Here is a 17048-nt window from a genome sequence, read left to right as displayed (position 1 = left end):
GTTTGAAACAAGAGCAAGTCACATGAACTTCAATTAATTCACAACGACACGCCATCGTTGCATGAGACTTGACCACACCAAAGTAACAAGTCTTGTATAGAACATAGACTTTGGACGAGTACGTTAGACCAATTTTATTTATTTATAAAATTATACCCATTCTAAATACTAATGATATGCAATTCTCCCACAACTCTGAAATATAAAGCATTTTAAATTATAAGACATTTGGGTTTAAAATGAAATTCTCAGTTCATAATCAAAATTTTTGTTTATAACTGTCTGAATTAATATTTGCAACTCATTTTTTAAAAACTTTTATATTTCTTCCAAAAATATAATTTTCGGGTGTTTGGTCCGCCATTGGCATCCACAGCATAAAGAGTAAGAAGCCATTTTTTAGGATTTTTGTGTAAGGAAAATAAAGTTAGATCACAAATAAGTTTCTTGAGTTTAGTTTATTACTAGAAATTAAAGTTCCTTGCCACTTGGGGATTATGGGAAAAGACATAACTGTCCCTTGACCTGTTGACCATCCTTCCTTTGACGTTTCGAACTTTTGACCACTGTATTGTTGACCCCTGTTGCTAGTCGTCTGGCGCCCCATGTCATCTCCCACGGGTGCTTCCTCAGGGACAACTACTCAACGACGTTCAAGTTTCACCTTTTCTTTTTTTAAATTGTTTTTAATTCCATGTTTAATTTTTTTAAAATAATTTATGTACTAAGCAATCTTTACCTTCAAGTGAGAAGTATCTTTCCATTTCTATTTTACTCTTATCGAATTGTTTTTTTTTTATCACCTTTATACAAGATTAATATTAATTCATGATTATTTAATATTCCAAAAAAAATTCATTCATCCCCCCCCACAATAAATGAAATCTTTATTTTCACATTTTGATTTATTTGAGACCTTAGTAGGACAATTTTAAAAAAAAAAAGGGTTGGACCAAAAGAGACAAATCAAACGTGTAAGAGATATACATGGACCAAAATAATTATCCCCAAAAATTCTCTTTTATGAAACACGAGGACGATATTGAAACCATGCATTTTTTTCGTCTGCGTGGAATCACACATCAAATTTCCTTTGACAATCATGCATATGCAAATGTTATTATCCCATTGGTCGCATTTTCATTGTTCAACTGTGCGCGACATTATTGGTCATCAAAAAAGGAACTGTGCACGGCATTGGAAGGATAATAAAATCCTATGCAAATATAATACTCGTGTTTAATGTAGAATCTGATTGTAAGCTGATATTAGTCTTATAAGTAAGATTTATTTTACATGTTTATCAATTTTTTTTCAAATTAATCCTACTAATATTCTCTCAATAATAATTAAAAAGGAGAGGGAAGAAGAAAATTAAAGAAAATATATATGATGTTTTAAAAAATATATATCATATTAACTAATTTAACTAATATTCTTAACTTACTCAAATTAATTAATTAGGTTTTATATTAAAAAAATTGGAGGTAATATATTGAATATATCATCGTGATACTTTTGGACTTTGCTTGGTACAGAGCCTAAAGCCACGTGATTACTGATCAACACCCGCAAAGATTAGTCGTAGCATTAGACACGATTCTCTAGCGTGGTATTTTTATTCATGCCCGAAACGAAATTAAAGAAAACCACAAACAAACATAATATATCCATATCACCATCAAAGTTGGCACACAACATAACAAACTCAAATAACAAGTCTTATAGTCTATAATGTATAAATAAAGCACCGTCATGGCTCAATAGGTATCCGTGTTGCTTCAACAGCCGAAAGAGTAGAGCAAGATAGTGAAGATCATCATCTCCATCCTGCGTTATAGTGTTTTTGTTACTGGTATTGAAGTTGTGAGTCTTTGCCGAAGCTTCTTCGCGATGAGATGATGAGATGCTGCAAGAGACATGGCCTTCCTATTCTGGAACTGAAATGGCTTTGATAGAAATTAAGCTCTTGATATGTAATGAACTAATGTATAGAGGATTTCAACCATTGAATCTACTTTCATGTGGGGTTAGGTCAAGTGTCAGCGTTAACCGGGCAAGAAGTTTCATGGGGTAGTTAAACGTACAGGCTCATATGGCACAAATAATAGTAGTTGGGACAAAGGAAATTTGAAATGAGGAGCTCATGGACAACGTTGAGAAATGCTTGAATTTAAATCTGGCATGAATAATTATGCGTTGTTAAGTTGAAAAAGAAGGCGTTAACTAAGTCAATCAAAGCCGGATAATTATTAGTCTCAAGCATACACTATAGCCATAAATTAGCCATAAATTAATAAGTGTTGTCAAGTTTTAATTAGGACCCGTTTGGAATGACTTATAAGCAGTTTTTTAATCATAATTTACTGAATATGAGATAAGTACATCAGAAGAGTTTTGCCTCGGCTTATGTGAAATGTGCTTATAATCGTGATTCTAAACAAAGTCTTAAGTAGTTGTCATCAATAACAAACAGATCGGATCTGTCCAACCACTAATTAAATCAAATTAATCAAACCATAATGTTTGGTTATTTTCATAGCCATAAGTTTGAGACATAAGGTTAGAGTGTTTAATAGAAAGATATATTACTTTTGAGGCTCTTAATTTTCTTCGGGAAATTTGTCCCCTCCATATATAGTAACTTTTTTTTTGAAGCAAATTCCATATTTAGTATTGTAAGATCTCATTTGAATAACAAATCATGTTTCACATGCATTTTTACCCTAATTTTTGAACGTAAACCTTGTGAGTTTGATGCAACACTTGTTCAATTTTTTATTAATAAATTTTGCATGGGGATATTTTTTAGCGATATATATTATTTACTTAACGAAATTTAAATTTAGATCCAAATGAATAAATTAATTATAAATCATTTCCCTGAATTTGATTTATTATTAATAAATTTCTTGGGTGATCTCGACATTATGAGAAAATGCATAATTATCCTTTGACCATCCTTTTCTTTTTACCGCTGTTGACCATCAGATCGCAACCAATTAAGCAGATGGTGTAGCAATCTACTTAACTAATACTCCTCTGATCCTTAATATAAGACCCATTTAACTAATTTGATTAAATTAAGGAAGTTAGGTAAGTTGGTTAATTATAAGAAAAGTGACACATTTTTCCTAAAACACCATAATCATCTTTCTTAATACCCCATCTCCCTCTTCTATTTGATTATGGTTGAGGGAATATCCATAGGGATAATTTAGAGAAAATTGATAAATATAAAAAATGGGTCTTATATTTAGGACCAAAACCAACTCAATAATTGAGTCCTATATTAAGGACCGGAGGAGTAGTATGATTTAACTAAGCGTAAATGAAACTAAATCAAGTTAATAAATAATTTGAAGGTTTAGGAAAGGTGCCACGTAAATATCTGAAAGTTCCATGACTTAGCCCCAAAACAAGCCTGATGCAGCACAGTGTTAGATTCATTTGAAGATAATTCAAATCTATAATACTCCTCCGGTCCTTAATATAAGACCTATTTAACTAATTTGATTAGATTAAGAAAATTAGGTAAGTTAGTTAATTATAAGAAAAGTGACCCATTTTTCCTAAAATACCATAATCATCTTTTTTAATACCCTCTCCCTCTTCTATTTGATTATGGTTGAGGGAGTATCCATAGAGGTAATTTAGAGAAAAATGATAAATATGAGAAATGAGTCCTATATTTAGGACCAAAACCAACTCAAGAATTGGGTCCCATATAAAAGACCGAAGGAGTACTATTTATTGTCCTGGAAAGGAAATATCATCTTGATCCTATTTAATAGAATTTTTTTTTTTGGGTACAAACTATTTAATAGAATTATGAAAATAAACCTTAGCACGAAATTTATTATATCAAGTTTTCTTTTAAAATATCTCATGCATTACACGAGAGAATTTACTAGTTATGAAATAATTTGTCAGCCATTTTGTATATTAAGCGTATATTTATTAATATAAAACAAAGCAATTCTCAACTTATAATTTTTAACACAAAACAAAGAAAACCATAGCTGAACTTGAGGAATTACTTTTCAATCACTCAAATATTCAAAATCCAAATAGGTTATATATAAAATATATATATGATTAAAAAAGTAATATAATTTAGAACTGATGACCAAGATGCCCATCGTTAAACCGAAATGCTTGTGAAGAGATGTTGAGATGGGCCAGTGAAAAATCCAATCCAAAATCCCTACGCCCTTTACAACTCCCCCCCCCCCCCAACACAAAAACAGCAAAGGCCCATTAATCCAACACAGCAGTGTGTTATGGCCCACAAATTCTTTCTCCCTTTTGTTTAATCAAAATGAGGCTTTTTCCTTCACAAAACCCTAAACATAATTTGCAGATGCTGGGCCTGCCATATGTTAATCATGACCAGCATAAACAAGTAACAGACAGAACTTAATGAAAAAAGGTGACAAAACAAAGTGTTTACTGTGAATATGTCCCAAGCCAGGCAGTTCAAGAATCTCTAATTTGCCATTATATATGCAGTATAATAGGACCACCTTCAGATACAAGCATCTCTGTATAAAAGAATCAACATACTGCAGTATAAGTACATGAAACTACTTATGAACCTATCTAACCAAAAGAGACAAATCAAATGTGTAGATAAGATACATGGAACTAAAAATCAACCTAAACCTTAGCTGATCAATGCCATGCTGAGGCTGATATCAGATTCCTACTCTTCCACCCTAACAACATAGCACCATCCTTGTCCACTAGTGTATAATTCTCTGAATAGTACCTCAGTAGGCTCCGAATAACAGAATTTACATAGGTGCTCATTGGATATTGTCGGAAACCTGCCATTGTCAACCTAGATTTCCACTTGCCAAACAGTTCATGTCGCTCTACCCTTTCCTTCCCTTCACAAGCAATCACATTCACAACATCCCTGGCCAAACAATGTTGCTCCACGTTAATCCTCATCTTGTCGTCTCTCGTGAGGGTGGTGACATCGATGGACTCGAACATTGCCAAGTAGTAATCCAGGGTTTCTATGAACCTGTTGAAGAAAGGAGTTGTGTTGGTGTTAGACTCCTGTTCCACCAGAGTGACCACCTTGGGAGATAGTGATTTTACCATTCTGAGAAGCCCATCCCTTGGGTTATTCACATCAACGCTTTCATCAGCTGTGTGATGGAGCTGCAAGGGAAAGTTCACAGCCAAAGCCTCTCCGGGCCGGATGTCAAGCATGTCCCTCGTCACATCAGGACCGAAAACTGGCAATCCATGAAACTCAACTGGGATGTGAAATTTCTCAGAGATCATGGCCAACCGTTTACTAACTGCCTCAAGCCCATCGCCACGAGCATATTTAGAAAGAGGATCATCAATCCCTGTGATTCTGACATATGGAGCCCCACTGGGTCTTGCTGCAAGGGCTTGAAGGAGAGTCACCCATTGACTTCCCTGGGCAATCTGAAAGTCTATGATGTGAATACAGTCCTCATTTCTGCAAGCTTCTGCAATGGCTCCATTGGCAGCCATGTAACCAAATTTCAAGTAGGGGCAGATTTCATACAACCTGTGCATATAGGAGAGCAAGTCTTTGCCTTCCGGCTCTTTGCATCTGAGAGAACGATAGATGTTGTTCCCAGATGCCTCTTTCCTTGCAACAAGCCCTTCTACCAGATAAGCACCGAGCCTTTGCATTGGCTCCCCAGTAATAGACACAAAACTCCTAGCCCTTTCAATCAGCTGATCAAAATCTTTCACGTTGTTTTCTGAAAGCGCTTTTGCACATGCAATCAACAACTGTCTCAAATTACTTGGTGGAAAACCCCGCACCAATTCTTCCTCTATTGCTTTGTGTCGTTTCTCTGCATGTGCAACTTCGCTCAACTGCTGACTACTAGAAGCAAGAGATGGCTGACCTTGAAAACTCTGTAAACTCTGGTCATCACTCCACGATATGTTTCTACGGCCAGAAGTCATTGGCCTGCCACTGACATTCTTATTAGAAGGGCTATTTGATGTGGTGGCATCATTACCACTGTTAGAGGCCATCACAGATGATTCTATTTCTGACAGAGCATGTCTGATTTTCTGGCTGCAGTTTACATTGTTTAGAAGAGAGCTCTTAGCAGAATATAGATGCGGTCCATCTTGGTGATAATCCATGGACGATGTTGAACTGTGCCAGTTGTGAGTGGTTTCCAGAGAAGAGTCACAAGAAGGGCTCACACCAGAATGAATCTCACTATAACTGTATTTATTATCCTGGCTATCACTCAATGTTGAAAGTGAATCAGAATCTAAGTGATTAGAAAAGGAGGAATTAGGTGAGTTTCTTAAGTCACTTTTTAAGGATTCAAGCAGCCTGCTGGGTACTGATGAAAAAGCAGGATGAGATGATGAATTAACAAGTCCTGTATCAGTCTCACTGTAACAGAAAATCTGCTGTGAGTCCATACTAGAAGGATGGCGCTATCTATACTGCGCAAGAAGAGATCCTGAAAGGGCTATCAGCAAATCAGAAAAACATCAGCCTTGGAATTTATGCTTCTGATCGAAACATGAACCAAAGGTGTTTAAATGACAAAAGATACGCCTGCTACAACAATAAAGAAAGATGCTCCGTAAATATCCAACACAACCAATGAAAAGCAAAAATGAAATGAGTTATACAAGGTTACGAACACAAAAGCAAACACATATACACAATACCAAGAGAAATTGAGCAGGCAATGGAACGCTGTGATTGACTCATAGCAGACAAATAGAATGCATTAAAGTTCATAATACTTTACATGGAAACAGTTCAAATGCCCATCTTCATCATGTAATTTGAAAAGTAAACAACAATTGTCAAGTATAACATAACTATTCTGTTAGATAAATTATATTGATTTAACAGTTGTTATATTTCTGTTATGCACATAGTCGCAGACTCTCTTGTACATACATATCATATTTTCATCAATGAGAAGTCAAGTCATTTTCCCATATTCAGTTTCAGCAATAGAAGATATTTTCTCTTAGTTACTTGTTTGGCCAACAGACATTAAGTATTTTGCTCGAATACAGAAATAAAGGCACCGACCAGAAGCATAACAGACGAATTGGTAAACTAAGTTTTCTCTACAAAATACGAGAAATTGTTCGAAATGCATCAGTCCTAATCCAAAACACATCAATCGTCACATTCATACGAAATCACAACATAAATATAGATATAGAAAGCTCTTGCGAAGAGGCCATATAACAGAATCAGAAATGCATGCCGCTGTCGTAGAATCAAACAGTTTTAGCAAGTTCTCAACGCAAATGATAGGCAACAAATTATTTCAGAACACCCACTAACAAAAAGAATACAGCAGAACTTTTTAACCGCCCCACCGACCTTGCAAGGCTTTCTACTTGAACATGAAGGATTTCGTGACCCATGAAAGATAAGAGACAGATAGAAACTACAAACCATAGCTTATGAAGTCAACTCAGAGACAGAGTAATTCATATGGGGTTTCAATCAAAGAGAATGAAGTTACTCTTCATTCGAAAGCAACAACAGAAAAATGGAGAAAACCCCGAGAAAAGTAACAGCACTGACCTCAGAAACAGTTCCAATTCAACCCCGAGAGGTTGAAAAGCTGGAAGCTTTGCTGACTTTTCCTTCTCTTTGATTCTGCTCTGCGTCTCAATGGAACGAATGCAAGTTCGGGGGGCTTTAGGAGGAGGGTGTTCTCGAAATAGACTTGGGGCAGAAGAAATTCATATTATATAGAGAGAAACGAGAGGGAGGGGAGATAAGGGCGATATACCGGAAGGGGGGGGGGGGTCCGCGGCAGATGCCTCTGATTTAACAATAAACGGCAAGGGGCTGATGGGGTCGTCAATGTACGGCGATGCATTAACGGTAACGGAGGCGAGTAACGGTGGCTAACGGTTGAGACCGCCGACCAAAGCGCACACGTTTGCGAAGACCATATATGGAACATTCCAAGCTTTAAAATTGTAATAATATCTTATTCTGGTCAGATTCCCGATCGTCTCTCATGCTCCATGAATATTCAGTGTTCCAAAATCTGTGGGCAAGCAGGATTTGTTCTGATCGAAATCGAACCAAAACATTGAATTGTTACTTACGGGATATTTCTGAGACTAAATCAGAGTTATATTCAAAACTCCAGAATTCCTAATCACTTTAAAGAATTGAAACTGAAGTTGATGGTTCACGGACCACAAATTATTCTTGAAGTGGCACACATAAACACAGTTTTGGTTTGAACTTTAAAGCTTTCGTCCCATTTCAAGCTTATTCCTATATTGCACAACAAACATCGTCACTTTACGGACAAAATATTCAGTAACTGTGTTTGACTTTTCTCACAAGGGTGCAACACCTGTTCATAGAGGGGACTATGTGACGTGGACAAGATGACTCCTAAAAAAAATCTTTATTTCATGGCTACTTACTTTATCCAATTAAATATATTTTATTATATGTTGCGTAAAACTTAAAAATATGAATAACATTTTATAGAACAAATAAATAATATGACTAGCATAGAATTAGAAGAAGATGAATCCAACTTCAACTTGACCTTTGCCCCATGTGCGACAGATGGGAAGGAAAACCAGGGGGCGTAGCAGCAAAACACCTCAATATACCCATTAATGAGTCCAAACTCCATTCATATGCCGTCGCATTATTCTCATTTTATTCATCACTGATCATTTCATGTTATTTTATTAAAAAAAAAAGAATACTTTAAAATCAATGTTCTATTAGTTGAAAATACATTTATAAATTCCATCTATTAATTTATATTTCCAAGTTATGAATAATGCAATTTATTCCTGATACCCCATGTGACGGAACTAGTTAACATACAAAATAATTTGTAAAATTAAATAAATTTCATTCTAATTAAAAATAGGGAAAATAGTTTTGGAGGTTTCTATATGTTTTTTTTTTTAAATTTTGTATCTATGTCTTTTTATCTTAATTAAAAATTTAGTTTTGTTCTGTTAGTTTGGTTAGCTTCTGTACGGGAGTTAATAATACTAATAGAGCAAAGTTATTAGAATTAATGGTCTTAACATAACAAAACTAAGTCACCCCATTAAAAATGAGTAATACAAACTTTGATCCTTCGAGTTTATTTTTATTTTGATTTTGGTCTCTTAAATTTTAAATTACAAGTTTTGATCCTTTAAGTTTATTTTCATTTATAATATTAACTTTTATAATCCAATAAAAACTTGGATCATTTTGCTCTTTCAGGAACCAAAACTTATGATTTAAAATTTGAAAGACCAAAATCAAAATGAGAGTAAAGTTAAAGGACTAAAAGTTATACTAACCAAAATAATAATACATAGATATTGAATTAGAAATTAAGACAAAAATATAGGTATCTAGAAAATAATTTTTCCTTAAAAACATAGCAATCAAGGTTTAAACATGTGGAAATCGCAATATTCAAATACACCAAGACAAAAATAATCACAAGTGACTATTTTAAAAGCGATGGGCTGTGGGTTAGCATGTGAGCCTTTGCCTTTCGGAATCATTATCAGATTAAGTAAAGTAGACGCTGAGATTTTCACAGCAGGCATCTGTTTATGCTAAAGCCATACCCCCAAAAAAAAAAAAAGATATATTATTACTCGTGAAAGGGCAGAATTAATTAACGAACCTGAAATTATATGGATAAGGTCACGTTTTAATTTAAATATTTTTAAATGATTAAAGTATATGTTCCTTTTTTTAAAACTGGTTTAAGTAATAATCCAAACTCGTGTGTGTCACGTTTGTGCCCAAATCAGTGGCTTTCAGTGGTTTTAAAACACAGGGTGTTCATTATTCTGCTCAGAAATGGAGTTTCAGTGAAGTTTCCTAATTCACACTATAGCACTATTTTCCACACTTTAATCCTAGTAACAAGTTAAGACAAGTATATTAAGACAAACTTGAGGGGCATAATTAATGTCATGCTTATCTTGTGTGGTCCATGAATGATTAGTTCATTTATTCGAGAATTAATTATTTTTAATAGTTAAATATAAACAATTTTATTTCTAAATTTAATTATATTATTTCAATTTTAGTTACCTGAAATTACTACCGTCTACCGGTTCGTCCAGTTTTTCAGCCGCCCCCGTGTGAAATGAGATCGCGAGATGCGTTCCCACTCGGATGACTCATGACGGCAAGGGAGCCCACACGTGGAAAGAGAATGCCAGCTGCATATGGGCCCGCTATTTATCCCTCATACATTATACTTTGAAATTTTAAATATAAAATATACTTTGTAGTATAAATTGTTATTTTTATTTTTAATTATAAAATCTCATTTATAAACTATAAATAAAATCTCATAATTAGGATCAGATAGTATATTACTACTTTCGGGAGATAGTATATTACTATCTTCGGTCCTAATTATAAAACCTCGAATTAGATAATTAAGATTGGAGGTAGTATAAAATAATCTTTACATTTAAAATCGAAGGAGTAATATAATACACGCAGCATATATTATACTATTTCAGTCTTTAATATAAGATGTATTTAACTAATTTGATTAGATTAAGAAAGATAGGTAAGTGAGTTAATTATAAGAAATATAACATGTTTTTCCTAAAATACTACAATCATCTTTGTTTGTCTCGAGGGCAAAAGGGGAAAACTCTGAAGAAATCAATTTCATCTGTTATTACCTTCCATTTTAATTATAAGATCTTATTATAATTAATACTGTAAGAGCTTATAATTAGGATTGGAGATAATATTTTTTTTCCTATGTTTTGCATGATAAGTAGGGGTTTAACCCAACATCACGAAATCACATTGCAATTTTCACTTAACAACCAACATAGGGCTGACTAGCCCAATTCAGTGGCCCAGAAAGGAGTAGCCCAACGCCAAATTCACTCCAGCTCATTTTTGGTTCAAATAAAGGATCTACAATTTTTTTAATTAAACAAATAGGTGTACCCAAAACAAAATTACGATCTAGGCACACTGAGACGTCAGAACACACCATACTAACAATAATTATGGGGGCTCAAGGGGAAAAAAATTGTTATGCTAAAGAAGGCTTGCACTCCAAATTGTCGCAAAGAGAGCTATACTCCTGAATATATTGAAATGATGTTTGGATAGAAAACAAACCATAATTTCAGAAGTAATTTTTGGTCTACAAAGTAAATATGCAGAGAAATTTATCTCGATTTGTGAAAAAAATACTTTTTAAAAATACCCATGAACTCATCCAAACACCCCTTTGAAAATTGATTTGAATCTTATAATCAACATTGGTAGTAATGCATATAAATATATTTAAGATCGTTAACTATTTTTATAATCAAAGTTATTGTGTTTACACGACTTACTGTACGTCGAGTCTAAGAAAAAGTTATGAAATCTTAAGTAAGTTACGACTTTAATAAATGTTTTGACATTATTTTTCTTCAAACTTAGCATTTAGTGCTAAAAAAAAACATAGCGTGTAAAATTTAGTAATGATTATATATACTGGCCCATAAAAATTCAGACCTATTTTCAGTACTCATTATAGGAATAATAAGCATCATTTTAATGATCTAAATAAAAAAAATAAAAGCATAAATCTAAATCATCCAAATTAGATTTAGACAGTTCAGATTTGATACTCATCACTTGAAATAAATAAAATATTATTTTTATTATTTGGTTCTTGAGGATTATCTATTAAATGATTTTTATCATGAATTCAAAACACGTGTTTTAAAACGTGAGTATAAATAAAAGAGATTTTTTTTTTTGAAGAGTCAAAAGACACTTAAAAAATGCTAATTAATCAAACCCTACAAATGGGTAATATTAGAAGTTTTGAGCTATAGTTTATAAGGGTTTAAAATACTCTGAGATAAAGATAAAATAATTTAGATAGATATTACCAAAAAAAATAAATAATTTAGGTAGACACGTTATCCTTTGAGGATACAAAAACTTAGCAGATCAGATGAGACATTATATACATGCACACACATCCCCAGCAGCAATTATGATATTATTTTCTGAATAAGTGAATTGATTTCTGCATTTTGAGAGCGAGAGAGTATTCGCAGCATCTCTTGCACAGTACTCTTTCAATCCTTAATATAGGATCTAATTATTAAATTAATTTTAGTTTTAAATATAAGACTTATTTCTCATATTTATCAATTTTTTCTAAATTAATCTTATGAATACTCCTTCAATCATAATCAAGTAGAAGATATTAAAAAAGATGATTATAGTGTTTTAGAAAAAACATGTCATATTTTTTATAATTAACTAATTTACTTGACTTTCTTAATCTAATCAAATTAGTTAATAGATCTTATAATAAGGATAAAAGTAGTAATTGAGAGGTAAGTACATTCAGAAAAGGAGTATCCTGACTCAATCACATATATATGTTGCTTTCATATTTTCTTATGCTTTTTCCCCAATTTCCCCATTTTTTAATTTGGTAGCCTAATTATTTACGAAAAAACATGGCATGCGTTTACAAGTTAATATGGAGGAGCCACCTAAAGAGGTAATATATACTACCTCCGGTCCTAATTATAAAAGCCAATTGACTAATTTGAGGAGATTAAGAAAGTAAATTGAGTTAGTTATTTGTCTTAAATAGATATTGTTTTTCCTAAAATATCGTTACTAATCAAGTGTATTAACTAGAACTATAATTATTAAAAGGATTATCTTGAAAAATATTGAGTAAATATGAGAGACAAAATGGATTGGGGTCTTATATTTAGGATCAAAATAAAAGTCAAATAGGATCTCATATTAAGGACCGGAGGTAGTAATATATTTTCACGGTTGCCGACAAAATCCATCTTAAAGTTCAAGTCATGTTCTGAATCTATAAATAGACTCACAAAGGACAACAAATTTATAGCAAAGCACACTCAAAATTTGACTCTACAAGATGGTGGTGGTTCTTCCTTTTTCATTCAAGGACCTTTTGGATGCAAAATTAAACTACATGCATTACCAGGAAACAAGGCATATTCATCCTCGTCACCGTCCTCTTCTTCTTACATCATTCTTAAAAACTTTCTTCGATTTCTTAATAAAGGTTGGGAAGAATCCTATTCTCTAGCAATGGACTTCTTTTCTGTCAAGTCTCTCGAAAAAGAGGATTAGTTATTTCAAAAGAATTTATTATTTGTAACCCTACAACACAGACATACTCCTCCATCACTGCAACACGTAGTTTGCAACTAAATTATCCTCAAGTATTCGTATCAATGGCCTTTGAACCCAACCAAAATCAATATGAATTACTTCTTTTTGAATGCCATTCACACCAAGGATTAGAGCGGGTTGTGTGTAAAACTTACGTACCAAAAGGTGTGTGGAAAGAAAGAGAAAAAAGCTTACATATGGGTTAAAAATTATAAAAATTAATATGAATTTTATAATCAACTCTGATAGTAATGCATATAAATATATTTTAAATTGTTAACTGTTTTTTATAATCAAAGTTATTAAGTTTACATGACTTACTGAACGTCGAGTCTTAAAAAAAAGTTATAAAATCTTAAGAAAGTTACAACTTTAATAAATGCTTTGACAATATTTTTCTTAAAACGTAGCGTGTAAAATTTGGCAATGACTATATATCTTCTCGGCCATAGAAATTCAGACCTACTTTCAGAGTTTCAATGCTCATTATAGGAATAAATATTATTTTAATAGTTTAGATTTAAAATTTTTAACCAATAATTTTTAGATAATAAAATCATTTTTAAAAAACTCAAAATTAGGATAGTATTTTTATTTTAGATTATGTACTCATTAAAATATTTTTAAAAAAAATACAGAAACATAAATCTACAACATCCAAATTAGATTTAAACGAATTAGATTCTGTGCTCATCACTTGAGATAAACAAAATACCCGTATTATTTTTATTATTTGGTTCTTGAGGATTATCTATTAAATGATTTTTATCATGAATTCAAAACACATGTTTTAAAACGTGAGTATAAATAAAAAGAGATATTATTTTTGGAAGAGCCAAAAGGCAATTAAAAATGGCTAATTAATCAAACCATACAAATGGATACTATTAAAAGTTTTGAAATATTATAGTTTATAAGGATATAAAATACTTTGAGATAAAGATAAAATAATTAAGATAGATACGCTATCCCTTGAGGGGGGAAAACTTAGTAGACGAGACATTATATATACACACACATCCCCAGCAGCAATCATGATATTGTTTTCTGAATAAGTGAATCGATTTCTGAATTTTGAGAGCGAGAGAGTATTCGCCGCATCTCTTACGTAGTAGTAATTAAGAGGTAAGTACATCCAGAAAAGTAGTATACTGACTCAATCACATATACATGTTGCCTTCATATATTCTTATGCTTTTCCCCCATTTTTTAATTTGGTAGCATAACTACTTATGAGAAAGCATGACATGCGTTTACAGGTTAATATGGAGGAGCTACCTGAAGAGGTAATATATAATATATTTTCACGGTTGCCGACAAAATCCATCTTGAAGTTCAGGTCATGTTCTAAATCCACAAATAGACTCACAAAGGACAACAAATTTATAGCAAAGCACACTCAAAATTTGACTCTACAAGGTGGTGGTGATTCTTCCTTTTTCATTCAAGGACCTTTCGGATACAAAATTAAAATATGTGCATTTCCCGGAAGCAAGGCATCACCGTCTTCTTCTTCTTCTTCTGATATAATCCCTCAAAACCTTCTTCGATTTCTTAATAAAAGGCTGGGAAGAATCCTATTCTCTGGCAACGGACTTCTTTTCTGTCAAGTCTCTCAAAGAAGAGGATTAGTTATTTCAAAAGAATTTCTTATTTGTAACCCTGCAACGCAGACATATTCCTCCATCACTGCAACACGTAGTTTGCAACTAAATTATCCTCAGGTATTCGTATCAATGGCCTTTGAACCCAACCAGAATCAATATGAAGTACTTCTTTTTGAATGCCATTCACACCAAGGATTAGAGCGGGTTGTGTGTAAAACTTACATGCCAAAAGAAGGTGTGTGGAAAGAAAGAGAAAAAAGCTTACATATGGGTTGTAGTTGGATGATACTTTGTCCTCATTGGAGGGGAAGCTGTAGTTATATGTTATCGTATAATTTTGTGGATGGTGAGACAAGAAGGCTTCTTTTTCCTAAAGAAGCTTTAAAAGGTCACGCTGAATTACGTTATTACAACGTCCGCATTTTCAAGTGGGATAAAGATGGAACATCAAGACGCAATGGCATTTATTTGGTGATTTGGGATAAAAATAGCCTTATTTTTAATTTTTGGGTTTTGAAAGATTATCAATCTTCTTCTTGGTCAATGTTTTTGACATTGAGTTTAGTTGAAGATATGGGTTTGGAGAAAGATTCCATTGTCCTTGGATTTACAGTAATAAATAGAGATTCTCTGGTGTTCGCTACAAGGAGGGACGTGTACAAGTATGATTTGGACTGCGAAAAAGGAAAGCAGGCTGAAAGAATCAGTGGGCATAGTTTTAATTGCAGACTGAACTTCTTTCCTTATTCTAATACTCTTTATTCTTGTGGAGGCGGTGCCAAAAGTTTTATCCTATAAAAGACTGTATATGACTTTTAGTTTCAATTTAGATTAAGAATTTTGCTTCTTTTTTTTTCCATGAGGTGCTATATTCTTTGATTTTGATGAAGTTATGACATTATAGTATATAATTTAATTTTTCCTATTCATATGATTATGTGTTTATATATCTATTTTAATTATCCTCGACATGTTTTTGGGCAAGCAACAATTGGTTTTGGTAACATTCCACCCAAACCATGATTTTGCCTCCGAAACCATGGTTTTGGGAGCCACCCAATCAAGCCCTATATGTAATCATGTACACCACTTATAAACAATAAGATATTTCACAGAAAGCAATTCAAATTTAAGTGACAAAGTTTATTGACATTTTATATTTAAAATCAAATTGAATCTTTAGCTAATTATTATATTAAGCACAAACTTCCTATGAATAATAAAAAATAAATTTTTTATGGGCCAACTAACCAAAGAATAACAGGGTAATTGTTTGTCAATTTAGACACCAAGCCCCTCATAACACAGGTCTCGTAATAATAGGAATATTTTAAAAAGAGATAAAAGAAAAAGTAGATTGAGATTTTATATTTAGGATCAAATTTAACTTATTAACTAATTTTTATATTAAATATACGAGATAGTACTATTTTAACATTTTTCTTTTAAAAAATGGAAACTAAAATATTAGTATTTTTATAACACACCAACTTTCTAAAAGTTGAATAAAACGTAGACAACAAATATTAGTATTCTATAAGTAGGTCTTTTCATAGTTCAATTAATGAGAATGATGCCAATAATATGATAATTAATTAGGTAAAAAAATAATATATAACATATCAATTATATTCTTGAAAACTTATAATACCAGATTCGTTGAAAAATGGGTCCGATATGAGATTATAAGATCCGAATATCTTTAATTAATGAGATTTAAATAACATCTTAATTGAGATTTAAATATATTGTGTTAAATAGGAAACATTATACATAAATGCAATTTCAAATAGAGATTCAAATAAAGAAATTAATAATTAACTTTCAATTTGAATAATATCTTAATTGAAATTTGAGTATATTAAATTAAATGGGGGGTGTCATAATTAAATAGCATGTCAATAAGAGGCTTAAATAGAGGAATAAATAATTAATTTCAAATTTTTATCTACTCGCCATAAATTCTGTATCTCTAATTCAAATTCCATTAAAATGAATAAAAAATATATTCCTGTTAGAAGTAAATTTTATACTATCTTAGATAATGCAATTTATTAAACTTTGAAATATAATCATATAGGTTAATCTATGCATCGCACAGGGAGAAATTTCTAGTTCATATAATAAGACGTGTGTAAAAGTAAATTATCCAATTACCAAAGAACCAAGTTGAACTCATATTAAAAAATAAAGGCCTTCATTGCATCCAGAGCAAAGCAACATGCTCTATATATGCAAAGTAT

At 32.4% G+C, this 17048-nt stretch overlaps 1 protein-coding gene across 5 annotated transcripts; it reads right to left on the bottom strand.

Annotated features, from left to right (window-relative positions):
- Positions 1–4452: 4452 nt before the first annotated feature.
- Positions 4453–7770, bottom strand: LOC114751785 (scarecrow-like protein 21). 5 transcript variants are annotated; one of them, XM_028940464.1, is made up of 2 exons: positions 7580–7770; positions 4453–6583 (listed from the first exon to the last, which is right to left on the bottom strand). In XM_028940464.1, the coding sequence occupies exon 2, from the start codon at positions 6439–6441 to the stop codon at positions 4675–4677; it is 1767 nt and encodes a 588-aa protein (XP_028796297.1). In that variant the 5' UTR covers positions 6442–6583; positions 7580–7770; the 3' UTR covers positions 4453–4674. The 5 variants fall into 5 exon arrangements, with proteins under 5 accessions (XP_028796297.1, XP_028796290.1, XP_028796303.1 ...); XM_028940457.1 differs by having other exon boundaries at positions 4453–6580; XM_028940470.1 differs by having other exon boundaries at positions 4453–6491.
- Positions 7771–17048: the final 9278 nt, after the last annotated feature.

This window comes from Neltuma alba, unplaced genomic scaffold (genome assembly GCF_004799145.2).
Source record: "Neltuma alba isolate B1F8T4 unplaced genomic scaffold, ASM479914v2 tig00001146_pilon, whole genome shotgun sequence".
Lineage (NCBI taxonomy): Eukaryota > Viridiplantae > Streptophyta > Magnoliopsida > Fabales > Fabaceae > Neltuma > Neltuma alba.
This window is presented reverse-complemented; position numbering and strand designations above follow the sequence as displayed.